At 48.0% G+C, this 27,312-nt stretch overlaps 10 protein-coding genes across 10 annotated transcripts; 7 read left to right on the forward strand and 3 right to left on the reverse strand.

Annotated features, from left to right (window-relative positions):
- Window positions 1-324: 324 nt before the first annotated feature.
- Window positions 325-2,682, reverse strand: TRIVIDRAFT_154145 (uncharacterized protein; the record flags this gene model as incomplete). Its single annotated transcript, XM_014099416.1, has 2 exons — window positions 325-2,499; window positions 2,569-2,682. 2 exons carry the CDS (start codon window positions 2,680-2,682, stop codon window positions 325-327), a joined length of 2,289 nt encoding a protein of 762 aa, XP_013954891.1.
- Window positions 2,683-3,824: 1,142 nt separating this feature from the next.
- On the forward strand, window positions 3,825-5,584 carry TRIVIDRAFT_192625 (uncharacterized protein; the record flags this gene model as incomplete). Its single annotated transcript, XM_014099417.1, has 2 exons — window positions 3,825-3,851; window positions 4,160-5,584. The coding sequence occupies 2 exons, from the start codon at window positions 3,825-3,827 to the stop codon at window positions 5,582-5,584; spliced, it is 1,452 nt and encodes a 483-aa protein (XP_013954892.1).
- Window positions 5,585-6,901: 1,317 nt separating this feature from the next.
- Window positions 6,902-8,770, forward strand: TRIVIDRAFT_202590 (uncharacterized protein; the record flags this gene model as incomplete). Its single annotated transcript, XM_014099418.1, has 4 exons — window positions 6,902-6,923; window positions 6,972-8,085; window positions 8,618-8,697; window positions 8,748-8,770. 4 exons carry the CDS (start codon window positions 6,902-6,904, stop codon window positions 8,768-8,770), a joined length of 1,239 nt encoding a protein of 412 aa, XP_013954893.1.
- Window positions 8,771-9,430: 660 nt separating this feature from the next.
- On the reverse strand, window positions 9,431-11,041 carry TRIVIDRAFT_69398 (uncharacterized protein; the record flags this gene model as incomplete). The annotated part of the gene is made up of 2 exons (XM_014099419.1): window positions 9,431-9,970; window positions 10,046-11,041. The coding sequence occupies 2 exons, from the start codon at window positions 11,039-11,041 to the stop codon at window positions 9,431-9,433; spliced, it is 1,536 nt and encodes a 511-aa protein (XP_013954894.1).
- A 452-nt stretch (window positions 11,042-11,493) lies between these two features.
- Window positions 11,494-13,828, forward strand: TRIVIDRAFT_154034 (uncharacterized protein; the record flags this gene model as incomplete). Its single annotated transcript, XM_014099420.1, has 5 exons — window positions 11,494-11,821; window positions 11,912-12,161; window positions 12,275-12,534; window positions 12,709-12,850; window positions 12,949-13,828. 5 exons carry the CDS (start codon window positions 11,494-11,496, stop codon window positions 13,826-13,828), a joined length of 1,860 nt encoding a protein of 619 aa, XP_013954895.1.
- Window positions 13,829-14,635: 807 nt separating this feature from the next.
- TRIVIDRAFT_223669 (uncharacterized protein) lies at window positions 14,636-15,286 on the forward strand (the record flags this gene model as incomplete). The annotated part of the gene is made up of 1 exon (XM_014099421.1): window positions 14,636-15,286. One exon carries the CDS (start codon window positions 14,636-14,638, stop codon window positions 15,284-15,286), a length of 651 nt encoding a protein of 216 aa, XP_013954896.1.
- A 446-nt stretch (window positions 15,287-15,732) lies between these two features.
- On the forward strand, window positions 15,733-16,104 carry TRIVIDRAFT_223670 (uncharacterized protein; the record flags this gene model as incomplete). Its single annotated transcript, XM_014099422.1, has 1 exon — window positions 15,733-16,104. The coding sequence occupies one exon, from the start codon at window positions 15,733-15,735 to the stop codon at window positions 16,102-16,104; it is 372 nt and encodes a 123-aa protein (XP_013954897.1).
- Window positions 16,105-16,645: 541 nt separating this feature from the next.
- Window positions 16,646-17,704, forward strand: TRIVIDRAFT_49768 (uncharacterized protein; the record flags this gene model as incomplete). Its single annotated transcript, XM_014099423.1, has 3 exons — window positions 16,646-16,841; window positions 16,941-17,290; window positions 17,357-17,704. The coding sequence occupies 3 exons, from the start codon at window positions 16,646-16,648 to the stop codon at window positions 17,702-17,704; spliced, it is 894 nt and encodes a 297-aa protein (XP_013954898.1).
- A 1,241-nt stretch (window positions 17,705-18,945) lies between these two features.
- On the reverse strand, window positions 18,946-24,335 carry TRIVIDRAFT_231034 (uncharacterized protein; the record flags this gene model as incomplete). The annotated part of the gene is made up of 5 exons (XM_014099424.1): window positions 18,946-21,318; window positions 21,383-21,496; window positions 21,737-22,665; window positions 22,720-23,461; window positions 23,532-24,335. The coding sequence occupies 5 exons, from the start codon at window positions 24,333-24,335 to the stop codon at window positions 18,946-18,948; spliced, it is 4,962 nt and encodes a 1,653-aa protein (XP_013954899.1).
- A 673-nt stretch (window positions 24,336-25,008) lies between these two features.
- TRIVIDRAFT_209595 (uncharacterized protein) lies at window positions 25,009-26,345 on the forward strand (the record flags this gene model as incomplete). Its single annotated transcript, XM_014099425.1, has 1 exon — window positions 25,009-26,345. The coding sequence occupies one exon, from the start codon at window positions 25,009-25,011 to the stop codon at window positions 26,305-26,307; it is 1,299 nt and encodes a 432-aa protein (XP_013954900.1).
- Window positions 26,346-27,312: the final 967 nt, after the last annotated feature.

Below are 27,312 nucleotides of genomic sequence, written 5' to 3' on the forward strand. Positions count from 1 at the left end.
AGGAGCATCGTTGACAAGTTGATAATACTGAAACATAAGAGGCCATGTAGTAATTCTTTTCTTCATTCAAATACAGCAATATCATGGCTATCATACTTCCCAAAAGGCTGTACAAATGCTGCTAAATAAGACGTCTCCTTATTATGATGATTGGCTCGCACAATCCCAAGCATGCCTCATGGCTTCAAAAAGGAGCAACAAGCAAAAAAGACTCGTAATACCGGGCAGCACTTGCGTAAAATCGATATCCGTCATCTTTATAGTCTTCTCCCTTTGTCTTCCCTTTCTTCTTCCCCTTCCTCAGTCCTTCTTCCGTATCAACCCTCACTCCCCTGAAGCAGCCCTCGCATGCTCCTCATAAAACTCCAGCGTCAACGCCGCCAGAAACCCCGGGATACACCCCTTCTCCCTCACCCAGAACCCAATGTGATCTCCAATCTTGCGCGCAAACGCACTCTTAGGCCCGCCGCCCACCTTCATCGTACCCCTCTCGCCGTCAAACACAATCGAATTCTCATGCTCGTCCGACTGCGATGGGTAAAATGTGCTCTCCACCCGCATCTTGCCGTTGGGGATAAATGTCACCGTCCATCCCAGCGTCGAGAAGATGGCCTCCTTGAACTCCTGCGATTTGGAGCCCCAGACCTCCTTGAGACGCCGCGCCGACTTTTGCGCGCTCGCCGTCTCCGCCTTGGCTGCGGCGATTTCGCGCTCCATGGCACTCAGCACCGACGTCGGGACCAAGGGAATCGCAGGGTCCGTCTGCTTCGAACGCAGTGTCGCCAGCAGCTCCTTGTTCTCCTTTTGCAGCGCCTCCAGCGTCGCCCGCTTGATCGCCTCGTAGTCCGACGTCGGGTTGGATCTCAACGACAGCACGCGCGTCTTGGTCTGCTCCTTGGCCGCAGCCAGCTGCTCACGACTGGTGGAGAGGTCCTTTTCGAGCATGGCAACCTGCGTCTGCATGCTCGTCAGCTCCTCCTGAAGCTTGCGGTTCTTACGCGTAAGCTGGCCCATTTGCTCCTGGGCGGCGTCGTCTTCGGCACGGCTTCGTTTGCTTCCTGCCGGTAGCAGCTGCGACGAGACGTCCATGGATGAGAGCTCGCCATGCAGCCGCTGCACCTCCATCTTGTAATTGTCCACCATGTCCTCCAGCTCCTGGATCCGTGCCACTCGCGTCTCGTCAAAGCCCTCGGGCTGCATCGCGTGTTCTTCAGTGTCAAACGCCTTGAGCTGCGCGCGCAAGTATTCGACTTCCTTCAGGGCCAGGGCACGTTGGCGATCCAGACGCATGCGCACTTTGTCGGTATTAGCGGCCTCCGCAGACGTCGTGGCATTCTCGGCCTGGCTTCTTAGCTGAGCCTTTTCCTCCTCCAAGGCTTGGATCTGCCCCTGCAGCGCTGCAACTTCGGCACGGACAGCTCCAAGCTGCTCGACGTAAGAGGCACTGGTCAGCCGCTCCTGAACGAGCGCCCGCGCAATTTCTTCAGGGGAGTCAAACTCGGCCTGTCCTGTATCCGACACGTTCTCGAGATAGGCCGACCATGATAGACGCTCGTCTTCTAGTCTCTGCCGCTGTATCCTGGCTTCTGCCAGCTCCGCCTCTAGCCTCTCCGCAGCCTCGACTTTGCGCAACAGCGTCCTCTTTTCCTCCTCGACAATTTCGACGGCCTTGTTGACTGCTCGGAGTCGCTTTAGCTCGGCAAGCTGGTCGCGGTTTGTAGCTTCGAGAGCACGAATGTGCGAAACCTGTTCCGATAGCTCCCTCTTGATAATCTCCATCGTCTCTGCGTCGCCACTTTGTGCCTTGAGCCGCAAAACGTCTGCTTCTAACCTGCCAATCAAGGTGTCCTTTTCCAGAATCTGCTCTTGGTACTGCTGCAGCGTTGACTCTCGCGCCTCGGCCTCCCGCCCCAGGTCCTGTATTGAACTATTTGCCGCAGCGATTTGCATCTGCAGGTCGTTGGCCTTTTTGTCTGCTCTTCTCGCGGCTTCATCTTTGGCGCTGGATAGGTCCTCTATCTGCTCCTGCGCAAGACGGGCCTCGTCCTCGGCGGCTCGAACTTTGGACTCGAGCAGTCGCTTTTCGTTTGCTGCGGCCTCCTTTAGCTCCTCCATTTCCCGCCTGATCGACTCCGTTTTGGTGTCTGCCTTGGCCCTCTCTGCCTCGGCCGATTGGCGCTGTTGGGCCTCTTCTTGTTCACGGCGACGGGCTTGCTCCATCTTGTTGTTTTGCTGAGACAGTGCAATGTCCTTTTCTTGCTCGGCAGTCTGCAGACGGTATTGCAATGTTCCAACCTCGGCCTTGAGGGCCTCGATTTCCTTTCGAAGCTTGTCATGTTCGTCCGCGTTGGGCGGCACTAGGTTTTCTTTCGATCTTGAGCCCTCGAGCGAGCCTCGAACTGACGCAGCTGCATTGCTCTGCCTTGAAGAGGGCCTGGAAGTGTTTACTTCTGCGGTATGGATGTTGGGGATGGGTTGAGTTGCTCGGAAAGACGCTATCTAAGCACAATTAAAAGAAATCATCAGCATATCCAGCATCAAAGACATTCGTCGCTATTGTCGACTAACCCTTGAATCACGGAGTGACAGATTTGGCCGTGGCAAGCTGGAGCTGCTAGCGGTTCGCAATCTGCTGGTTGATCGAGAGTTTGGCCGACCGGCAGGGCCTCCCGCTTCCTGCATAGCGCGGCCGCGCATCTCGACTGGCTCTGGCCTTGGAAATATTGATAATGGCTGTTGTTGATCTTTTTTTCGTCTTTGAGAAACGCGCAGAAGCGCGTCTGAGAAGATGCTGTATGGGTGGTCACGTGACGCAGCAAGCTCTCGGGTAGGCGCTTACAACAGCGGGAAGAGAGGCTTTGGCAGAAATGGCAGAGGTAAATTAGGTACACTGCTGCAATTGAGAAGAAAATGGTTCAGCAATTCCCTCACTGAGAAAGACAGCTTTATTGGTGCCGATTGGTATTTGAGCTGTTGTTGGATATAAACAAAACTGAGCCTGGAGTATAACCTAGGTATTAACAATTACAGCTTGGATATACCAAGTGTGCTATAGCAACAAATAGACAAGACATGTCCTGTTAAAGAGAAGAAGACGATGACGCAATTCTAACCATACATGCAGAAAATATCTATTCTCTCCAACTAATTTTCATACAACATCCAATGGATTAAAACACACGCAGCACCAGTGAATATTTTTCTTTACTCGTTCAATGTGCCTGATACTTCTCCCACGGCAGTCAATAAGATAAGATCTGGGCCAGCCAATCGGCATTCGGCCCATCGCCATGGTCGGTTCTCCGGCCCAGCAGCTTGAATCATCCAATTCACAAAATTGCCCTCCATTTGTTGGGTAAAGGTGGCAATTATGAGGCATTTAAAAGATAAAATATATAACAATGAGTGTAATTGACCATGGATGCAAATTTCAAGACAATTGACGAACAGGTACATGTCTTCCCAGCTTATTTAGCTTGCTACAGCTTGTACTCGATTCCCCTTGCCAATGACGCAGCTCAAAGCCTGCCCGTGACCCACTCGCCGCCCAGATCGAACAGGATAGTGGGAAGCTCTGCCAGCTCCCCTTCCATCCCACCATCCTCTGCCAAAAACACCACAAAACCTCTGGATATGCGACTATCGAATAGCTTCAACCAATTCCGCATCGATACCGCCTTGAATATTTAGTACATGGAGCGCACCGCCTGAGCGTCTTCCCGTGGCCTTTGCCGCTACTCCCGTATCCGCGAATAGCCATCCCTTGCTCAACTCGAATCAGCTCAGCTCCAAGGATTGAATTGGCTCGCCCATCTCCATTCGCAATGGTCGCCCTTGGAAGAAGTATCGGGGTAAATGAAATATCTACCGGCGTTGCTTATAGCGAGCAAACCATGACTGACGTGAAATCCATTGGCAGGCTAGAAGCTCTCTCTCAGCGGCTGCGGCGCCTCGGCTAACGTCGCTATTCCTCTCCTCCAATTCCGAAGCTCGATCCGGCTACAATCGATTGTCATCTCCCTCGTCCTCTTCCTTATCATTACTGCCATCAACTTTATCTCTCTCCTCTCAGCAGCGATGGTCTTCCAACTCGACAACTCCCCCGCAGAGCGGGCAAGCGGATAGCCAGAGCCGTGAACAAGCAACATCAGCATCCCAGACTCCCTCGTCCGGAGCGACCCCAACATCATCATCGACATCGGCATCATCATCATCAAGCCGTCGCAAAGAATCCGCTGGAGGCAAGTTCAACCTATATGGCGATGAGTGGGAGGATACGGTAGACTTTGCCATCCAACGGTTCGACGAGCTCCCCCATCGCCTTTTTGGTGTTAATCAACACATGATCATCAACTATGAGCTCAAAGAGGCCTTGCGTATGATGCTCCGTCAGTTCAATGCGCCAATTGTCTACTGTTTCGCCTACGGCTCGGGCGTCTTTCCCCAAGAAAAGGCTGGTCGCAGCGTCAGCGAAGCCGAGTTTCGAGCTGTCCACCCCAAGCCTCCCGAGGCCCTTGTCAAGGCCCAAAAGGGCTCGCCCAAGATGATTGACTTTATTTTCGGAGTCACGCATACAGAGCACTGGCACTCCATCAACATGAAGCAGCACCGAGATCACTACTCAGGGGTCGCATCGCTTGGTTCTGGTTTTGTCTCACGAGTCCAGGGCTGGGGCGCTGGCGTTTATTTCAACCCCTACATCGAAATGAATGGCATGCTGATCAAGTATGGCGTTACAAGCATCGACAACCTGGTGAGAGACCTATCTACCTGGGATAACCTGTACTTGGCGGGACGCCTCCAGAAGCCCGTCAAGATTCTGCGAGACCACCCGCGAGTCCGTCTGGCAAATCAGATTAACCTCATCGCCGCTGTCCGAACTGCTCTCCTCCTTTTGCCGCCCAATTTTACCGAAGCCGATCTGTACAGCACCATTGCCGGCCTCAGCTATCTCGGCGACCCCAGAATGGCCCTCCCTACCGAAAATAAGAGCAAGGTGGCCAACATAGTCTCTAACAACATGGTTCATTTCCGCCGACTCTACGCTCCGCTAATTAGGACGCTTCCCAACGTGACGTTTGTCGACCCGGTCCGGCTGGACGACGAGAACTGGATTTTGAACCCCGAAGCCAACACTAGGCTGCAGCAGGACATGGATTTGGTTAAGCGAGGAAACATGGTTAGGCGCCTGCCAGGAAGCTTCAGGTCTCGACTTTACTTTCAGTACCGCAAGAAGTTTGGCATCCCCCAAGACGAGTTCAAGGCCATGATGGAGGCAACGTCGGACTATGATGGAGCTGTTAAACGGCGCCAAGCGGGAGAGTTTGAGAAACGAGTTGCCGCAGACGACCCCGAACAGCTGCAGCGCATCACTCGCCAGGTCATTAAGCAGACAGTCAACTGGCCAAGCACTTCGCAGAGCGTCAAGGGACTGCTGATGGGCGGCTTCAAGAAATCATGGCGCTACTTGGGCGAGAAGATATCCAAGTGGAAAAAGGGCAAATCCGAAAAGGCCTCTGGAACCAAAAAAGAGCAATCAAACGGGAGCCAAGAAGCCGAAAAATCGCAAAAGAAGGAAGAGTGAGGTTAAGATGAGGACTTGTTCTCTCTACCTTGATGTTGTTTTGATCGAGCTTATATCGACATCCAGCGGTGCACGAGGGTCCTTTTTTACCTAGGTTTGATGCCGTTTTACTGATTTACTTATTATGATGTATGTATCTACACATTGAGCACATAGAACTAGAGTTGGGGGGAGCGATTGGGGAGCGAGCAGCGAGCAGCGCACTACTTTGTACGGATTACGAGCGAGATGGCTGGGAACACAGAACATCACATATTGGGGGGCAAGGGGTTTAAAAAAAAAAAGGTTGATGTATTAGTATATGAAATATAATTTATTAAAGCAGTCATCATCATGATATTTCTTATTAAATTTGTATATCAATGTTACCTTTGCCGCTAGAAAGCTCCTTGGTCTCTGACAGTTATATATTATATTTAAATAGTAAAGCCAATATGTATTATCATTTTCCTTCAAATTATGAGGATTCAATTCTTTATCTAATATCAACTAATGAATAATACGTACATATGCTGGAGTAATAGGTACGCACAACATTACACAGCCAGGGTGTCATCACTTTGTGTTTGTGTGCTATTCGGATTTGTACGTCGATCATCGCTCAGCCTCTATTTTCTGATACCCTCTTGGTCGGGTAGAGACGGGATACTATGAGAAATGGCCTGGCTTGGTGAGACCTTTTTGAGCAATAACCCGATGCCCTACTACTTACCTAGGGATATGCTGCCGACATAGTCTACATGTAGGTAATACTGAATACTGTATTACCCACCCAAGTAGTATTCGTGAGGCAATATACATTCTACTCTGTATTCAAGGCCAAATCGTAACTTTCCCCTTGGGACTAGCCTCATCAACCTGGACGCTTATTCTGACAGGGTTTGCATGTAGTTGGGCAGCAATGTGGGGAGTATACACACAAGAAGCTCGGATTAGCACCCGCATTATCAAAGAAAGGGCCAGGCAATCTTGATTCTCACGAGGTTACATCGTCTTCCAGTTTGCCCGAGTCACCTCCTGCCGCGTGTGGATTGCCCTACGTGATAAAATCGCTTACTAGATAGAGCCGCAAAACCCACGATAAATTAGTCAATTGCCCTCCCGCGTGCATAATGTCATCTATCTTCCTTTATTTCTTCTCCAGCGCCTCCATAGTTTAGCTGGCATAGTAATATCGACCGTTAGCAAGAGTGGAGTGTCTAACTCTGCAAGAAGTAGACACCCATACTTGGTGACATAGAGTTAATCCCTGCCTTTCCCTAATAAGGAACCATCCATTTATCCTTTGAATTGTACTCACCTTACTTTTTCGTTATCATGGATACCAAAACATTTGATGGTACAGAGCTTACAGTCTACAAAGGATCTAAAGATACACCATTCATAGTTAGTGAATTGATCGGGTCTAGTCTGTGGGCAGTGCAATGTGCTCGGAGGCGTTCTTCAGGCAGAAGCGATGATACCAACGACCTCTACGCCCAGAAAACTATTGGAGTTTATGAGAATGAAGAGGCGTTATTGGATACAAAGGAGAACTATATAGAAACCGCAAAGGCCGAATTCTTGAAAGAAGTAAAGATTCTCTATCATGCTCAGCACCAGCACGTTGCGAAGCTCATCGACGCATTTGCCATCGAGGACCCGCCACAGTTTGCACTTGTAATGGATCGTGCAGATGAAAATCTTTCGAAATGCCTTGTTAAAAAGAGGAAAGATCTGAAACGAGAATGGTTCGGCTGCTTGCTATCCGCCGTGGATTACATTCACGGTATGGGCATCCGTCATCGGGATATCAAACCTGCGAATATATTAGTAAAGAATGGGAAAGTGTACTTGGCAGATTTTGGAATTTCGACCATGAGTATTGGCATAACGCTCTCAACAACAGTGCCCGCCCAGGCTCGTGCAAGGTCTGACGAGTACTGTGCTCCCGAGGTACTAGAAGGAAGCACGCGTGGCCGGTCCGCTGATATCTTTTCCCTAGGCGCTGTGTTTCTGAAGATGTTTGTTTCCTACTATTTGAATTGGATGAAGGAGCTCTCGACAGCATTGAAAGATACACAGAGCGGCATCGCGTCTTTCGCTAAGAAGATTGACATGGTGCACAAATTTATGGACAGCTTGCCGACTTCAATTACTGCGCTCGATGAAAAAGATGCCTGGCAGCCTAAGATAGTCGCTATTTGCCAGAAGATGCTGCGAGCAGACCGCGACGAACGTCCTAAAAGTTGGCAGCTGCTGAAAGACTTGCCTCCCTGTTGCAATTGCACAGAGACCAATCATATGGAGCTACGGGGACGCCTTCTTAAAGCCTGTAAGGACGGCTCAGTGGAAGAAGTGAAGAATCTCATCAAAAGTGGCACAGATCCAAATACCGTGGGAGCAATACAACAAGCCTCTGCAAACGGGTATCTAGACATCGTGGAGGAGTTGCTAAAAGCTGGTGCGAGCATCAACCTTGTTGACTTCAGCAATCAGACGGCACTCCACTGCGCCGCTGGGTACGGACATACTGCCATCATCACCCATCTATGTAATTCTGAAATAGATATTTTGTATAAAGATGTCGAGGGACGAACTGCCTTGCACTACGCAGATGGGGCTGGACACGTGAGCATCGTTGAGATACTGGTGGATAGGGGCAACAAGAGAAACATCCTCAGGTCCCAGGACCAGGCTGGGCAGACGGCGCTTCACTTTGCGTCCAAGAGAGCGTATGAAAACGTTGTAAAGATACTTCTTCCAAGTAAGAAACTCGAAGATATGAAAAGTCACCATGCGAAAGACAAAGACGGCCGAACGCCGCTTCATTTCGCTGCCGGATACGCTTCGCCGGGGGTCACTACAATGCTGTTAGACTCGGGCGCTGACTGCAATGCAAAAGACAAAGATGGATCGACACCACTTCATTTTTCGACCAGGGGAAAGCAAATTCGCGCAAGGTATGAAGAAGTGGTCGAAGTATTACTAAATGCTGGAGCGGATCCCATGATGAAGACCACAGATTGCTGCATGCCTGTTGCATATCTGCAGGCTGGAGATCCACGGTACAAACTTCTGGATGAGGCGATGGAAAAAGCTCAGATGCGGAGAAGTTCCACGGCTGCAAGACAGTATGTTGAGTTTTATCAGCCTTGTCGCTCAACCTCTAACATACAAATAGACAACTTGCAGCTCCAGAAGTAACATACAGGAATAGACAATCCGCAGATGGGATAGAAAAAACCATGGCTGAGAGCAAGGGTAATTTCCCAGCGGACTTTCACTCTGTCCCAGTACTATAAAGTTGATTTGAGGCCCATTTCATGGGATGAAAGAGCTGGACGAATTGAGCCATGGTGCCATGGGTGATGTGAGGGAATCTCTACTCTTGGTGGATGTGGAATCGCGATATGCCTTCAAACACTTCGCACGGGATCGAGTCACAAAAGAGCACAATGACTTGCCGGAGTCTTTCACTTCCTTGGTCTTCTTGGATGATGAGTCGCTAACCGGTACATTCTATTGATGGATGAAACGAGAACTTGTAACAATAGGGGAACGGATAGAATAGATGGGGGATATGATGCTGGTGGTTTTGAAGGCTTGGTATGCGGCGTTGATGATGAAGTGAGTGCTATTGAAATGAAAAGCGGCTATGCGGGTTTGCTGTAGAGTAAAATTAACCTGATCCTCCAATTACCGCTGCAACTGTTTCACTTAACAGGTGCCAGATGATGTCTAAGTCGATGACGAAACAGCAAACAAGCTTGTGAGAAAATATTTAATCTGTCATTCTATATCTATAAAAGTCTATCCAATCTATACTCTAGAGTCAACGTTGAAAGCCCCATCTAAGCTCAAGCTTCACTCCAGCTTCCGGAATCCCAGCGTCTCCCAGTCCTTCAACACCTTATCCTGAACCTCTTTCGGATAGGCATTCTTAAAGTCAGCATTCTCCCAATTCTTGCCAGTCGTATACTCCACCGGCAGCAATGCATCGCTCACAACCTTGCCGCCCTTGTTAGCATCCCCATTACCATGTCCCATATACGGAATAAGCAAAAAGCCAACAACATCCTCGAAAAAGACCTCGTCAGTTCCAGGGCGGCAACGAGTCGTAAATGCCCACATGACGTCCTTGTCGTCGTAAACATCGATGTCGTCGCCCACGAGGATGAGGCGGTGGATGGTGAAGCCGGGCTTGGACCGGAAGATGAGGTTGCCGACTTGTTCGGAGAAGGCCTTGGATGTGGTATTCATGGCGCGGAGGCGGGCCGTGTCGACTTTGAGAGCGACCCAGGTGGCTTGGCCGACAAAGGGGGCGAAGGCGTCGGTGATGGGGAGGCCGGTGTCCTGGCAGAGCTGCCGGATTTCGGCTGCGGCGAGGACTCCAATCATGGTTTGCTGGTTGAACAAGATGGTTAGCTTATAGTTACTGTGTGAAAGAGTGAGGCAAAGTGGGGGTAGGGAGATACTTACAGTCTCGTCTGTCAGGCGACCGCACGAAGACATGGGCAGGATTGCGTTGTTGCGGTACGTAATCTTGTTGACGGTGTATTTGGGGCCCGGATGGCTCTCACCAGGAAACGTGTAGCCGTGCATCTCGCCAAAGGGGCCTTCAGGCTGCATCTCAGTGACGGAGAGGGTGCCCTCGAGGACGATTTCTGAGTTGGCCGGAACCATGAGGTCGTTGGTATCACACTTGACCAGCTTGATGGGCTCTCCCGCAATGGCTCCCACGTAACCGGCCTCACTAACTCCGTCAGGGATGGGCATTGAGGAAGCCATGATGGCGGTGGGAGGGACGCCGAATGCAAGGGCCCAGGGGATCTCAGTTTTGCCCTCCTTCTTCCACAAATCGTGGATCTGCTTGATGTGCTGGGGACTGATGACGAGCCCGGCCAGAGTCCGCTTGCCAGACACCATGGCTCGAGCAATAGACCAGTTGGTCCAGCTGCCATCAGGAGAACGCAGAATGTGCATGCCAAATGTCTGGATGTATCGTCCACCGTCAGACTGATGGACCAATGGCACCGGAAGGGCCGTCAGATCAATGTCGTCTCCCTCAATGGAGTTTTCCTTGATGGGGCCAGTGGGCACGACAACCGGTTCAATCGGGGTGAGGCTGCTTGCAGACAGCATCTTGTCTATGATTTCACGCATGCTGGCAGTTGGAGGCAGCGCCATGTGGCGAGCCAGACGGCCGTACTTCTCGCCGGGCGTCTTGCGGAGAGAGGCAGGGGCTCCGAGGATGCGCCAGAGACCATCTTTGGCACCGATGACGTTGTTGAAGAGCGGTGCCTTGTCGTCGGTTTCACAGACGAGGCGGGTGATTGCTGCAGCCTCGAGGTTTGCGTCAATAGGGGCGTCAATGTCGACGAGATCGTTGTCCTGACGGAGGGCATTGACAAAGGAGCGGAAGCTCAAGTGAGGAGGCTCGGGATCCGAGGCTTCAGGCAGAGCGATTTGAGACATGGCGAATTTAAAAATGAAGATTTTTATATGATCAATTGATCGGATGATTGACTGATTCAATGAAGATGCTGTTGAATGTATGTTGTTTTGTTTGCTGGTGGCATGTCAACTGCTCCTCTGGCGGCGCTGCCATGGCAATATATACTCAATCATCTTGATGAGCTTTGTGGAATTTCCGGAGCTCTTCGGATTACAGCTCATCTCGTGAGGAGATTAATGACGTCTAGTTGTGAAATTCTCTGTTTCAGTTCTGTGATGGCTTCACGCAAGTACAGCATATCAAGATGCCGTGGTGGTTTGCCGAGACGGCACTGGGACTAGAAACTCCGAGGCGCCGAACCAGCCGCCACGCTCTTTTACATAAGGTAAGGTAAGCGGCACGCTATACCATACCTCTACAGGCTCGGACCCTCGGAACATTTTCATCATAGGCATCTCCCAGCTTCATCGCAATGGATCTCCAGCCATCTCCCCAGCAAAGAGAAATCGACCGAGTGCTGTATCTGCGCCGCATCTCGCAGGCTCGGTCCTGCTATCCGTGTCGCCAGCGCAAGGTCAAGTGCGACCACGGCCAGCCCTGCCAGACCTGTCAGAAGAGAGGCCATCCCGAGATCTGCTCCTACAATGTGGGCACGTCCGAGAAGAAGCGCGGGCGGCGTGCCAAAGCAGCAGCTGCAAGTGTAACGCCTGTGAGGGCTTCTCGAAGGAGAGACTCTGAGCCTGAGCCCGAGTCAGACCCAGAGCCTGGGCTTGAGCCACCGCGAAGGAATGCTGAAGCTGGTGATGATGGCAATGAGCCTGAGCCATCTCTCGCTCATACACCATCCTCTCTCGGTACACCACGGATATCAAACTCGATACTTTTCACAGGGCCTCAAAACACAGCAGCGACGGCTAATTATCACCCCCCACGAAAGGAGCTCTATCAAGGAGGCAGCTCCGTACTCACTATGCTGCACGGCTCTGCCGACTCTCCCGCCGTTGAGATGAGGCGCAAGGCCGGACCACTCCTTGGCTTACACAACACCTTGGAGTTTTATCCGTTCATGAAGATCAAGACTCTACAGGAGAGGTGGGCAGAGTTGCTGAAGATTATTCCTCAGAAACAGGAAGTGCTGAGGTACGGCCAACTTGTTTCCATTGTTTTTGGGTGTATTTGTAATACATACCAATTGTACTTATGTTGTCACGAATGCCGTCTATTTTTGCTGACTATTGCACTCTCACTGTTAGATATTTTCCCTCTCATGGGGCCACGATATATCCGTTAAGCCCTGTTCTGCTGGATCCTGATGGTCTAGAGTCTACCTTTTGCGACTATCTTGCAGCCCTGGAAGCTGGTGAGCTTCGTAGCCCCAACGTGATATCGACGAAATGGGTCTGCAAAGCCTATATATCGCAAATTGCTCTAATACTGGCCGCACTTGCCACCAGTGCGCATTACTCAGTGATGCAATCTCCAAAGAAGCGCTCTGAACATTGCCTTGACTTTGGTAAGAAAAGAAAGCTCGTGTTCATCGCTTTCAACAGGTATATGAAGTAGAGCTAACCTGATGTACTCTTGTTAGTACAACGCGCATTTGACGCTCTGCGTCTGGCTAATTACGTCTTGCATCCATCACTCGACGGGGTTCAAACACTACTCATCATCGGAACTGTTCTCCAAGATGTTGGGCAGTCGGATGGTGCGTGGGTCATGATGGGCACCACTGTTCGGGCAGCGCAGGCTTTGGGCTTGCACACGCAAAGTGCGTCTCAACAGTCGGAAGAAGGGGCAAAGAAAAAACAGGCTCTTTGGTATGTCTACTTGTTTGGTATTTTATGTTACGAACCGAGCCCTCACTTAATAGCACAATATCGAATATGAGCTGATCCTTTGATCATTTCCACAGGGACGCCATCTGCAGACAGGACTGCTTGCTCAGCCTGTGCCATGGCCGGCCGCACATTGCGTCCAAGCAATCCCTCGCGACGCAAAACTCTCTTAGATCTAATGAACCACTAGATTTCTCAGAAATGATGTGTGGTATTGTTTCAGTATCCACTAGTCTCCTGGAACTAGAAAAGCCAAACTGTGAGGCATCAATGAAGCTGCTGACCGAGTTGGATGGATACAGATCACGAGCTGTGCCTTATTTGCAGCACCGAGAGAAATGCACAAACATCCAGCAGCGCTACGAGAGCCTTAGCATAGAGATTCAGCTGTTTTTCGCAGTCTCGGTATTGTGCCGGCCAGCTCTCACAAAATTTGCTACTACCGAGAATGGGCAGACTAATGTTATCCGAGCTCTCAAGTCTCGAGCCAAAGAGAGCTTGATGAACACAGCAAAAGCATTCATAGAGTTTCAGGCGCTGAGCATCATCCCTATTCGGACATGGTCTCTTATACATGCAGTTCTAAGTGCCACGATTCTACTTTGTCTGTGGGAAGAAACGCGATGTGACCAGGAGAGCCGAGATGTGCTGCAGCGAGTAATGGAAATATTTTCTCGGGCAGCGCAGGCAGATGACGAGACTGGCATGATGGTTGATGCGTCAGGAAACAATAACTGGCTGTCCATGAACCACACCAGAGCATTGGTGGCTCTGCAAAACGCCATACAGAAAGCTCCCGCCTTGCACACTTGCGGGTCATTATCAACTCCTGAACGGGAGCAGGCGGAAAATGTGCCACAGCAGAATTACTCCTTACCAAGAGACCAGGATGCGGCTCCGATAGATCCGATGATGGACGCAGTGATGGGTTACAACTTTACTGCCATGTTGGGGGACAGGTTCGTTTGCTGAATTCGATGATAAATGAGAGAACCGTACTAATTTCATCATATTAGCTGGTCAATGAACGAATACATGTATCCCTGGGACACGACGGAGCTGTCGCCTCTGATGTATCTCGACTCGATTATGAAAGGTGAGCGGGCAGTATGATTGCTCGGTTTGGTGGTGAATGAAGCTGACCGAGATGATGCAGCACCCTACGAGGCTGTAAATGAATTTTAAGAAATGGTTCATTGTCTTTGTAAAACGGATCCCTGTGGAGTGTGGATTCTCGTACAATAATGCGTGGAAACTGTTTTGCGTCGCGGCCAGAAACTATCTCAACCAGTAGGGATATCCCTGGTCAAATGTGTTAATTTTGAGGATTTAATAAAAATATTTCATGGCCTCGGCACCGAAGATGTGCAAATTCAATCTTTCATAGCTCCGAAGTCTGCAAAAAATGGTGATACAATGATGCTTCTTCAACAGTTTGGGTATCGTATCCCAGCTTCGGTACTTCGGCACCTCGGAGCGTGATGGTTCAACGGCGCTGCTTTGCTCGGTGGCATGAGGTCACTCACCCACTCACCTGTGTTTGAGTTGGAGATGCCTCGGACATTTGATGAATATCGGCAAGTTCAGAATTGAAGATGGAATCATATAAAGATGGGTGATTGCAGCTCTTGGTTCGGATATTTTATCACAGCAGCAATCACAACTCGACTCATAACAACCACTCCTCTTCATTGAGACAGAGCCTCCATCTTGACCACATCTACACTACTCAGCTTCCGAGCCTTCAAGTTTCCAATACACAGACACACTCATATCACCATGTCTCCATCTCTCACGGTACCTGACGATGTCAATACCACCGTCTCCCATAACATGTCCCATCTTCAACCTCGCCGCAAGCGCATCATCATCGCCATGACGGGCGCCACAGGCACAATCTTGGGCATCAAGCTTCTCATCGCCCTCCGCCGACTGAATGTCGAGACGCATCTTGTCATGAGCAAATGGGCCGAGGCAACACTCAAATACGAAACCGACTATCACGCCTCCAACGTGCGCGCCCTGGCAGACCGCGTCTACAACAACAACGACATGGCGGCGCCCATCGCCAGCGGCTCGTTCCGTGTCGACGGCATGATTGTCGTTCCGTGCAGCATGAAGACGCTGGCGGCCATCTCGACGGGCCTGTGCGACGACCTGATTTCGCGGGCGGCGGACGTGATTCTCAAGGAGCGCAGGCGGCTGGTGCTGGTGGCGAGGGAGACACCGCTGAGCGAGATTCACCTGCGCAACATGCTGGATGTGACGAGGACCGGAGCGGTGATTTTCCCTCCTGTGCCGGCGTTTTACATCAAGCCTTCGTCGGTGGAGGATTTGGTGGACCAGAGCGTGGGGAGGATGCTGGACTTGTTTGATCTGGATACGGCGGATTTTGAGAGGTGGAATGGATGGAACAAGGACAAGGAGTGATGTATGTTTTGGTGTTTTTGGACTGCATGTTTTTTATAATATCTAGGATTGCTGCAATTAGAGGGATGGATGGGAAGGGATAGACATAGAAAGCGATGATTTAATAGAGATACAGATTTGAGACTACCCAATCGCTAGCATATGGGTTGCGAAGTTAGAGGCATTGATTCTTGGTGTTGAATATTTATTTGTCGTGACGCAGAGTATGTAAATTGTTCTCGATTCTTCCAAGTTTTGATTTATAAGGGCAGGGGATGACAGGTTTCACAGATATTATGGGCCCCTTCATTACTTACCTCACAGGAATGTTATGGCCCAACCAAAGACAATGCGTTTGTCTTGGCAGATACAGTATGGAAAACCGTTAAAACCTTTACCCTCTCACATTTAACTAGACAAGTGTCACAATTCACCTCTGCCATCAATCCAAACAGCCACTACCAGCCATGCATCTACCTCTCAGGCTTTTAGTCGACATCTTCATATTGGCTGTTGGTGCCGCCCTCAGCTATACGCTTGGAGTAAAGAATGGCCAGGTCGTCCACCAAGCAATTTCTATAGGCGCTGTCGTGTGCCTCAGGCTATGGGAGCGACGAAAAAAGCGACGGAAAGGAAAGGGAGACGAGCGACACGAAGACCGCCGGCGGCGACGGCGGCTGCAGCGGGAGAAACAACCAGCTGAGCAGCGCGTTGGGGAGGAGAAACCGCGTTTTGAAGAGGAGAAACAACACGTGGAAGATGAGACGGGGCGTGTTGAAGAGAAGCATCAGCATCATGAGGGCCTGGAAGAGCGCAAGCATGATTTGCGAGAAATTTAGACGCGTCCCCTCCCAGTCACGCCTCAGATTTCGGTGACAGATGTTTGGCTCAGATCTCTCCGCTAGCCCGAGGCAACCTGCTCACCGCCAACGCCTGATAGATGATTGATGAGGCATTGCATATTTGCTTCCTCAAGGGCATGATCAGCCGCATGCGATTCGTTCGAGCCTTGGCTGGGAGGGCGGGCAGTGGATGGCAGGCTCCCACGTCTCATAACTATCTGCATGTACCCGAATCAATCTTTTGCTGTATATCATCATCGAGCGCAAGGCAGCCAATGGGTGGATGTCTTGGCAAACTCAGCACGGCCGCAGCCCAAGTCTTCTACACACTTATATTCTCGCAACGTATCAAAGCAGATCAGCTCCATCTCAAACCCAGCCCTCGCCCCAGGTCTCTTGCCCACAAACTGCAGTGGTTCCAACCGTAACACAAGCCGTGATACCAGTTCCAGTTGTGAACTCTAGAGATTCCCTAGGACTGCATTCGGCATGCCAAACTTCGATTACACCAGCCAACGCAGGACGGATGACAGACAATATGTTAGGTCTTGTAGGTCTTGGCCTAGGCGTCACGATATCAGTGGTGGACATGCTTAATGGGCGGCAATTAAAGGAAGAGCGTGAACTGCGACAACGGGCTGAGCAGCGTGCCGAAGAGGAAAAAAGGCGTGCTGAAGAGGAGAAACGACGCGCCGAGGAGGAAAGACAACGTGCTGAACAGGAGCGCCGAGATCGTGAGGCCATGGAGCAGCACTTGCGTGACCTGTAAGATGCATCCCCTGACAGTCAGTTGTGCTTCAGCAGCTAAAATGTTGTGCCTGCCAGTGGCATAGATCCAGCCGAACCCAACATCTCAGCCAACGACATTGAAGAGGCCAGACGCGACATCAACTACGACCCAGATGCCACCAACATAGCTGTCGCGGGCAACGTCAACTCCGGCAAGTCATCACTTCTAAATGCCATTCGAAACCTAGGCAAAGACGACCCTGGCTGGGCTCCAACCGGTGCTTCAGAGGTGACAGCGCAGCAGCATCGTTACCCTGATCCAGTCCACAACTGCATCTGGTATGATACTCCAGGGTCTGGGACCCAGAGCGTCACGGCATTTCGCTACTATTACAGCCAGAGGCTGTTTGCATATGACAAGGTCATTCTGGTACATGAAACGACGCTGACCGAGGTGAGTCGAATCGTGGCGATGCCAGTGACTGACAAAAGAGTTAATGGCTGACATTCTGTCCACCAGCCCGACATCCGTCTACTACAGGTCTGCAATCATTTCAAGCAGCCGTGCATCGTGGTGAGGACAAAGTCCGACATGCACATCTACAATTACCAAAAGGAGCTGGAATGGACTCAGCAGGAAGCCAGAGAGGCGTTTCTCCGCGAAGTCCGCGAAGATGTTGCTCGCTTTACAGCACAAGCTGAGGCGGCACAGGCCAGCTTTGCGCCTCAGTTTGACGACTTTGTCGTCTCAACGACAGGCATTCGGGCCCTTGTTCGAGGACGAAGATCGCCTGATGAGGTGGACGAGATTCGTTTCTTTGAGGCATTGGGTCTGCGAGGTGGACTTGAACAAGGAATAGCGAAGTAACAATAACATGAAGATGGCATCATTGTCTCGGACCCAGTGAGTGACAATTACAGCTTGGATATGCACATAAAAAATAAGTGACACGTCAGATCAATAACATATCCAAAAATTACAAAAAAAGAAGACGACAAGAACAGGATTCGAACCTGTGCGGCCGAAGCCATATGATTTCGAGTCATACCCATTAACCACTCTGGCACCTTGCCTTGCTTGTTGAAAGTATATGACTTAGTTTAGTTTATAATAGTCACACTCCACATTTGCGTACCCGCGCAGGGTGGGGTAGCCGCATGCCGCACTAGCCTCAGCTTGTACATATATCTCAATTTTTCCCTCTTCACTTCTTTCTGTCTCATTCACGTCTTTTTCAATTAGAACTACCTATGAGAAAAATGGCCTTTGATCACCACTTGTTCCACCGTCATCCAATATACTCTGTGTAATTACACCTCATCATTCACCTTCAAGTATAGGATATCACTTTCTAGCTACCTATCAAACAACGGGACAATAATCTTGGCCAAAACGTTCCACTCTTAAATTTAATTTGACACCACATGATTATATTCATTGGGCTATTCGGTGAGAGCACTGGGAAGTTCGACGGTAGCGGTCTGGAAATGACTCAAATTATTCAGCCTTAATGTTCATTACCTTGCTTCCTATCCGGGATATTTACGTAGGGATATAACATGAGGAACTTCCTTATCTGGATTCAAATCGACTTCCAATGGTGTGACCAACATATATTAGTACAAGGTATGGAGTGGCGTGGGGTGCTTTCATATCTTGCGCGGTGATTATATATGGTACATGCTTGAAACTTGGCTTATCTATTAAGCATGAACTAATTATTGGAAGGTAGGTTTATTTGTTGGCCCACTGTGGGTAATTAATTTATTCATGATAGATGTAAATTAATTTATTCAGTTAAGGTAAATTCAACCAGTTATTTATATTGTCTTTGTTCTTGTCACAATAGTTTCTCGTATGCTAGTACATTAGTGGACTTGCACGTCTCTCAATCAAACATATTGTTGACCTATTACGAATTTAAGCAAAAACTATAGTAGTATATATTAATGCAACGATAGTTGTCAAAGTTGAAACAACAATAGTTTGAGAAGTAACTACGACTTAGCTCACTAGGTGACACATTTATAGCGACAAACAAACGGGTAATATAATAAAGATATCTCATAAATTCATTAACCCATTGTGTTATAACCCTTCTCTCTTTCTCACAAATTTGAAAAGTTATCGAATTTTGAATCTTCCTCGAACCTGAAGAATAAGAGCTGTCCTGAAGCGCATCCGATGATAATCTTTTGTTTATGTATTAGCAGGGTCTGGGCAGAGGTAGGGTAAAACTGCTGTGGTAGAAAAACCAGCTTTTTGTCACCCCAAGTAATCCATTTCTCATCTTTCTTGTCTATGTGACGGTTTTGGACGCTAAGTAGGCTCCAAAGTGGGTATATTATTTGTGCAGATGAAGAAGCCTTCCGTAGATCTTGAATTAACATAGGGCCCATTTCTGTTATCAAGTATTTTGGGAATTCATCAAGAATTCTCAACGAGTAAAGCGCACTATTTGTTTTAGCAGATGAATCAAACTGGAATGACATGTTCTCGTTCTCGTTGTCAACCTTCCAGATCGATATGCTGTTTTTATTCTCTTCATCAACCTTCCATATCGATATGCTGTCGGAACAGGAAGCGAAGAACAATTTTGAATCGGCTGAGAATGCCATTGTGCGCACACGACCATGGCCTCTGTCTCTGATTACAGTCGTTGACTGTGAAGAACTTGGTCGATCCATGAGGACCTTCCAAAGTAGTATCTCGCCATCATCTGCTCCGGACACCACGTATTTTCCATCGTTTGAGAAGAGTACGGACATAACATAGTCTTCATGAGCTCGAAGTATTCGTACCCCTTGCATTTCTTCCTCCTCTGTCGCTTCGTCGTCACCTTTCAGTTGCCCATCTTTTCCAACACCAGGTTGTGTGATGTCCCACACTCGAACAGTCATATCATCAGATCCCGAAGCGACAAGTTTTCCGTCGCGAGATAATACAGCGCAGCGCACCCAATTATCATGGCCGAAGAGAAGCCGTGGCGTTGGACTACCTGTAAGGTCCCAGATTCCAATAGTTTCATCGTCGGATGCGGAAACCAGTCGTGTGGAATCTTGAGAGAATACAAGTGATTCAATACTTTGTTTATGAACAGACAGCCTTTGCTTAAATTCTCCCGATTTCCCGTTCCACAGACAGATTTCACCATCATCAGAGGCTGACGCAAGCCACTTCTCATTCTCAGACAATGCAATGCGAGAGATTTGCCGTTTGTGTGGTTGGGATTCATCCACCATATCAGCCCTTAGCTTCGCTTCGGTCACATAGGTATCATAGTCCCAAATGCGGACGGTTTTATCGCTAGAGCAGGTAGCAATGCATTTTGAGAGGGTAGAGAATGACAACCCATAAACACCTCGCGTATGTCCTCTCAATATCAAAGCTGGCTGTTTCTGTTTAGCGTCATGTGGAATTCTCCATATTCTGCATGTTGCGTCGTCTGATCCAGATGCAAGAAAGGAACCACAAGGGGAAAATGCAACAGCTCTAACAGAATCAGTGTGTCCAGTGAGAACAGTTGGCTCAGCGTCCGACTTCCAATCCCAGATGTATACTAAGTTCGACTCGTCTGTTCCTGTGGCAACATATTTTGAATCGGGGGAAAAATCAAACCCACGGGTCCAATCGTCGCTCATCCGCATTGGAATTCGCAGCTTCTTTTCTTCGATAACTTTCCAGTTTTTCTCCATTGGTAAATTTGATATGGTTTCTTCCTTGTCAATCACGCTTTTTTTTGTATACTCTAGTCTCCAGATATGAAAATGAGCTTCTGAAACCCATCCTAGGAAAGCCCCATCTCTGGAAAATCTTACACACGCAGCTTCGTATGGAGAAACATTTCTCTCTCTCAAAATGACATGGAATGACGGAACCCTCCATATGACGATGGAAGCATCCACTGCCGCCACGAGCATACTTCCATCTTCGGAAAAATGGATACCGGCTACTATACCAGTCTTGTTTGATTCCCGACAGACAAAGCTTTGTAGCTCGCCTGTAGCAACTTTCCAAATCTTGATGTTTCTTCGGTCTGTCGCAGCCAAATAACCCTTTTTTGAGAAAGCAATATCATATATGTATTCATAACTTGAAAAAGCTTGAATTACGTGCTGCATTTCCCCTGTCGCTGTGTCCCAGATGCGTATTGAGCCATCATCCGATCCCGAAGCCAGAAGCTTGCCGTCATGAGAGTAGGCGCAAGTGCGAACATAATCTGAATGTCCCTTGAGAATATGAATGATAGGGCTCCAGAAGTTTGTAACGGTTGGTGAGGCTGCTAAATCTGGCCACACTTGCTTCAAAAATAGTTCTCGTATTATGCTATCGGGTGGGCAAAAAAGTAGAGTATTCTTAATACCAGCGTCGACTGGACTTGAACTCATTTTATGGAAATGGAGTAGTTGCTGCGTCTCGTAAATATGACTCAGATTTTCTTGAATGTCTTTTATGCTATTGTGTCCTGACTCTAGTTTTTTCTATATGAAGTCAGCGCCAAGGTCATAATTCAACCATCTACCATTAGGAAAAAGGTCAACTTACGGAGAAATGGTTCTGTAACTCTGATATCAGAGTCAAAGCCTGAGATAACCGAGAAGATGATATCAAGAGATCTAGCCATTGCAAGATATTCTCGGTAAAGAATGTAGCTGCTGTCTTTGATTCATGTTCAGTATTGTTCATCTGGCAGAGGTGACGAGGCCAGTGAATTGCTGCATAATTTGTGGATGACACTGGACGTCGTCCTTCAACGCAAGGCAAATCCTTTGAGGATTGACTCCAAAATTTCTTCAGAGACTCTAAACAAGCCTGCATCGTCCAAAAATGTAGCACAGAAGGGCTCTCATTTATTGCTTGGCGAATGAAATTTCTGGTAGAATTACCAGTGAAACATACAATTGTGCCGCGCATTTCCAAGAAGGCGGAACACTTCTTAACCAGAAGCTCAAGGTCGATCTGTGGCTCTAGATCTAAAGCTGCTTCCAGCTCAAGTAGATCAAGAGGCCTGTACACCACAGCCATAGCAAATAGTATCCTCAAACAGAGTTTAGAGTCTTGAAAAGGTAATTCGGCAATGTCAGCTAGCATATTGGAATACAGTTTGTGGATTGTGCCATTATGTTTTAACAAGTTTTGTGACAACTGATTCAGAGGTTTGGAGGCAGGCCAGGGATAATTTATTCGCATCTGTTCGCAAATTGGATCGAAAGGGTTCTTGTTTTCCGACTTGTTTTGTGATATCCGTTGAAGAATGTCTAGAGCATTCCAGGCATCTTCTTGTCGTATCGCTTCACAAGCTATATCGACCCATAGAGAATTCCCAGGGCAGAGTTTGCATAGTAGATCAGTGACGTCTTGGCGAAATTTTCCCTGATATAGTCTGTTGTATTGTGCTAACTTCTCCACCTTAAAAGGAATATAGCAGTCAAGGAGGATGGATTGAATATATCTTTGTTGATTATTCATGTCGATATGCGGTATATTGTCTTGTTGAATGGAATGCTCGTCGTTTGCATTCATATGCGCTAAGTTGTCTTCTTGATTGGAACATGTAGTAGATATGAAGATGTTCTCATGGGAATTAGAGGTTGCAACGACCCACTTGATTTTGCTTGAAATGCTTATTGTTGTGTTGATGAGCTCCTTGGTAAAATATACACCATTCTCAATCTCATCAATCCCATTAATGAGGAAAATAGTGTCCTTGAATTGCTCATCTCTGATGATGTCATACAAGGCAAGTGATAAGACATACGCATCGTTTCCATCTGAGAAATCCATTCGACCTGTCGATTCGTACTTATCAACTAAGTGGCCTTTTAGTCCTGGCTGATGCATCAGTACATGATGGATAAGAGTCTTAATAACAGACGCAGTACTGTCGACTTCATGTTTGCCGTTACCGCAGAATGAAAACGAGACGAAGCTGGTATGCGAGGATTGTCTTCTTTGCGCGGAGAGCCCCTGAATGATCGCCCACATAGCCATTGTCCTACCAGAGTCAGGGGCACCAGTGATCCAAAGTCCATGCGAGTTCCCGGTGGTGAGCTCAGTATATTGCGATGTACGGCATAGCCATTCATAGAGATGATTGAGAGTCTCTTCGCTCAATTCTAATATCTTTTCCCTGGGGTCTACTGCGCTTAATCTTCCCAATACGTCTTTAACGTCATTGGCGTCAGCATATCGCTTATCATCGCGTGTCGCACTGGCTGTTTCATTATCATAGAGTTTGGCAAGGCTGTTGAGCTGCTCTTCGACTTGCTGCCCGCTAAAGCATGCCAGAGCCTTTTCTGCGCTAATCACGCCAGCCGCGCTTATAATACCATCTCTGGTCAATAGATACTGATCCGCTTCGGTTCTGTATTTCTCTTGAATTTTCTCTGTTTGAGAACAAACGACGTGAGCTTGATATAAGAGAATTTCTTTATAAAGGTCCGTGATTCGGTCCTGCAAAGTTAGTTGTTCTTTGATAGTAGACCTTTTGGTGAAGTTGTCATCGTTGTCATCGTTGTCATCGTTAAGAAGACTAGCAAGAAGTATATACCATCTTATTCTGGATATAATGTAGCCAATTCTGGATAACGCTATTTTTGGTTTGTATGCAGGATACGAGATACTCTGTTTTTAACATTACGTTATTAACATCATGCGCTTCATGAAATGACAGAAATGATAGCTTCTTACTGACCTCTATGGAAAGACATATACCTGCCCATGGTAGAGATGGGTCGCCAACACGGTAGCCGGATGATTTCATGATGTCCCGTATATATGGCGACAAATTGTATGACCGTCTGTCGACCTCAGTATCTTCACCATTCTCAATATCGCTGTCCGTCTCGGTCTCGGCATCGGTAGCAGTTTCAACGTCTTGATCAATGCTGAGGTAGAGGCTAATGATTCCCTCCATCTGCTTCTGTCTCTCTTCATAATTCATAGTAGACAAGCTAATACTTTGAGACTTAGTTGAATATCGTGGTTTCCCACCGCCGGCCTGTAACCAAAGGTCTATTCTTCTTTCATAGTCTTTCCATAAGCCAGGATTTTCAGATTTAAGAGATTCGTAAGCCACATCCCACAAATCCAAAGCAACTTTTGGTAAACTTTTGGGAGGTTTCGGCTCAGGTCTCATGAAAGGTGTCGGGGAAGGTGCGTCCGATGCGTTATCTGCCTTGGGAACAGCATCATCTGCCTTGGCGACAGCAGCATCATCTGCCTTGGTGACAATTCTTTCTTTGTTCGAATCATCCAACGAATTGGTAGAACTCTCTCCCTCATCTTCAATGGCATTTTGGATTTCACTTGTTATAGATTTATTTGGTTGTGGAACGAATATATCAGGGTTTGGGATTGAAGTCGTTTCATCCACAGGATTTGCAAAGGTTGACGGCTCTTGATCATACCCAGCGATTCTGGTGGCAGGTTTTTTCAACCTTCTTTGCGGAAAAAGGCGGCGTAAATTTTCATAAAGCTTTCTGTTGTCATTCGACATTTTGTTTTGTGGGTTGAAGGCGAGTGTACCGGACTGGGTAGGGCAATATTCAGAACAAAAATGGTACGGCAGAAGCAGAACAGTAGGACACCACAACTCAGTTCTTTGTAGCAAAAGCAACCATGCGCCTGTTTCTGGGCAAATTGTTTGCATATGCTTGGGTACGGACAAGGGTTTTGGTTGGGCACCACGACTATGCCTTACAACGTCGTAATGCTTCTGCCTTTTGCACGCCAAGAACCAATTAAACATCTGCATAGGAAGGGCAAATTGTCAGCCTGCACAAGCCACAATACGTTACTTAGGCATTGATGCCTAAATTCATTATTGCATGTGGGTGCAGGGTGGCGACACAGCCGCGGAGATTGACAATTACCTTAGTACCTAGGTAAGGTATATGTACCTTTAAGAATACATCATGAGAATACTGCGTACCTACCTAGTACATTAGGCACCCTTAGAAGAGGTCCATCACTAGATAGGTCAGGCAGGTACCTCCAGAATACAAAATATCGCATGACTGCACGTATATGAGGGATGCCAATCAGTGGAATATATACGTCTAAGTAGGTATATAAAAGCTAGATTCGCGGCATACTTCATTCTGTTATTTATTTTCATCTTGCGAGCCAAAAAAAAAAAAAAAAAACGTCTAATTCACTTCCACATAACCATGGCCGACTATTATAATTTAGATAAAGAAGATCCATCAACCGCCCTTGAATTCGATCTCTATCAAAACCTAACCCATGAAGCGACTCTTGCATCTGGATCTGTCAAGTCATATGGGGTGAAGGAAGGCGGTAGCGCAATTTTTGACAAGAAGAAATCCCGGTACTCCGTCAGTGCGCAGCGACTCCTTTGGATAGATGGATGGGAAAAGACAACGTTCGAGAGCGGTGAAGCAGTACATCACCAAGAGATGACACTGGTTGTCTTAAAGATTGTTTTTGCTTCCTATGACACTGAAAAAAAATTTAGATCCGCTAAAATTTCTTTGATGTTAGAAGACATCAACGGGGAAGAAACCAAAGGCGCTAATGAGCCAAGAGTTGAGGCGTGGGCTCCTTTTAACACACCTGAAAAATGGAATATGTCAATGTCTCATCACACGGAATCTAATAAGAAAGAGGGGAGCCTTCAGTTCGAGTTTTCTGGTGCTGGGCTATCTACTGGCCTAAGCAACGAGAGAGAAACATCCTGGGACCAAAGCGCTTTCGATACGGCAATGTCATACTCAGAATTCAGCACAGTTACTGGCAACCCCAACACCGTATCCTGGGTCCTTGAACAGAATAGATTGGAAAAGTCAGGCATTTTGCCCAACTTCTTGGTTGCAGTGCTTATATCGCGACGGTCACCAGAGCCTTATTTAGTAAGGTTCCATATCAACACTCGAGTGGGTACTGTGGAGGACTTGAGGGACAAGACTAAGAGCTTTTTTGGGCTAAACCCAGAAAGAACAAGGCCATTTCGGGTTACGCCGGGGGAACGGGAGGTGTGCAGCTCCGAAGGCGCAGACATGCGAAAGTACGTTGACGCTGATAACCTGGGAAAACTACGAGATGAAGAGGATTGCACAAAGTTAGACTTCAAGTGGGGAACCAAACATCAGCTGGAAATTAAGCCACAGGCTATTGGTAAGCGGATGGAGGGGGGATTGGGCAGTGATGCGACTGCAGAAGAGGGAAGCGATAGCTGGACGGATAAGGTGCCATCGGCTTCGTTTACAGCTCAGGCTCCCAAGGCAGGGGTTGCCATCGTACCACCACCACAACCTACGGTACTAGGAACCCAGTTAAGCCTCCCTCCTCTGATGATTGGTTGGAGCGATATGGCCTTAACAAGCCCTGTCGACTTGGGGAGAGTGACGGCGCTTGAAGTTCGCATAGCTCAGCTTGAGGCTCGCCTTGCAACGCAGGACGCTATAATATTTCAACTGCAGCAGGCACTAGCTATTAGAGATAGATGAGGTTCACCTGACAGTAGAATTCAAAATATTTCATTGCTTAGGTAGTTACCCAAGTTGGCGTCCTGTACCAAAAGGCAACAGAGCATGTGTACCTAGGTACCTGCTTACATGTAGCAACCCAGGATCACTTACATGTACCTTTAGGTATGTAGTACGAACTATGCACATCTATTCAGTGTACGGAGTATATGGTACTTCATGATGCAGGGAATAATTACTTGGCTAGAATTACCCCGCACTGTAACCCAAGAGTCTTTGAATTGAAGCCTAATCTCCTCTTCTGCCTCCAAGCGATATACAAACCTGATATTGCGTCATATTGGGCATACTGCTTCATACACACTTCGTATATGTCTTGGGAAGTTAATATTTTAGCTGGTATCTTTTATCCACCCGATACTAAGATGTACGTACCTAGGTAGGTAACGTGCCGATATTTAGCATTGCGGGAGGAACGATACTCTCTATTGCAAAAGTAAACCCTCCATTATCGATCGATAAATGCGCTGAGAGTAGAGCGGGGTCCATGGAACAAAAGTTCCCCCCAATATATCTGTATAGGTGCCCAAAGAGTTAATTGGATATGTGAATATTATATTTTGTTCACATTTGTAACCTCGCAGGTGTGCGTGAATTGCAATCTATTGGCTTGCGTAGTCCAGTCGCCACAGGTGACGAAAAGCTGCCCCCATCATGCCAAGGCTTGCATATTGAGGCTGACACCTATATACTATGGAAGCTGCAAGATGCGCTCATTAGATGCATGCGTATCTCTAGGTAGTTAAAAGGGCAATCCTTCTTTGCTGCCGCTGCGTCTTTGTGAATAAACAACCGTTCCAGCAACAGACGCATTAATAGTTTAAGTTGTTGGCCTCCGACTTGGCCAATTCGAATAATCAATTCTCAAGATGCCAAATGATAAATATTTTTACATTCGCTCGGTGGTACAGGTCTGGCAGAAGTGTCTAGAAGACAAAGAAAAGCTGAAAACCCGGCTGCGTGAAC

The sequence above is a fragment of the Trichoderma virens genome (genome assembly GCF_000170995.1).
Source record: "Trichoderma virens Gv29-8 chromosome Unknown TRIVIscaffold_78, whole genome shotgun sequence".
Taxonomy (NCBI): Eukaryota; Fungi; Ascomycota; class Sordariomycetes; order Hypocreales; family Hypocreaceae; genus Trichoderma; species Trichoderma virens.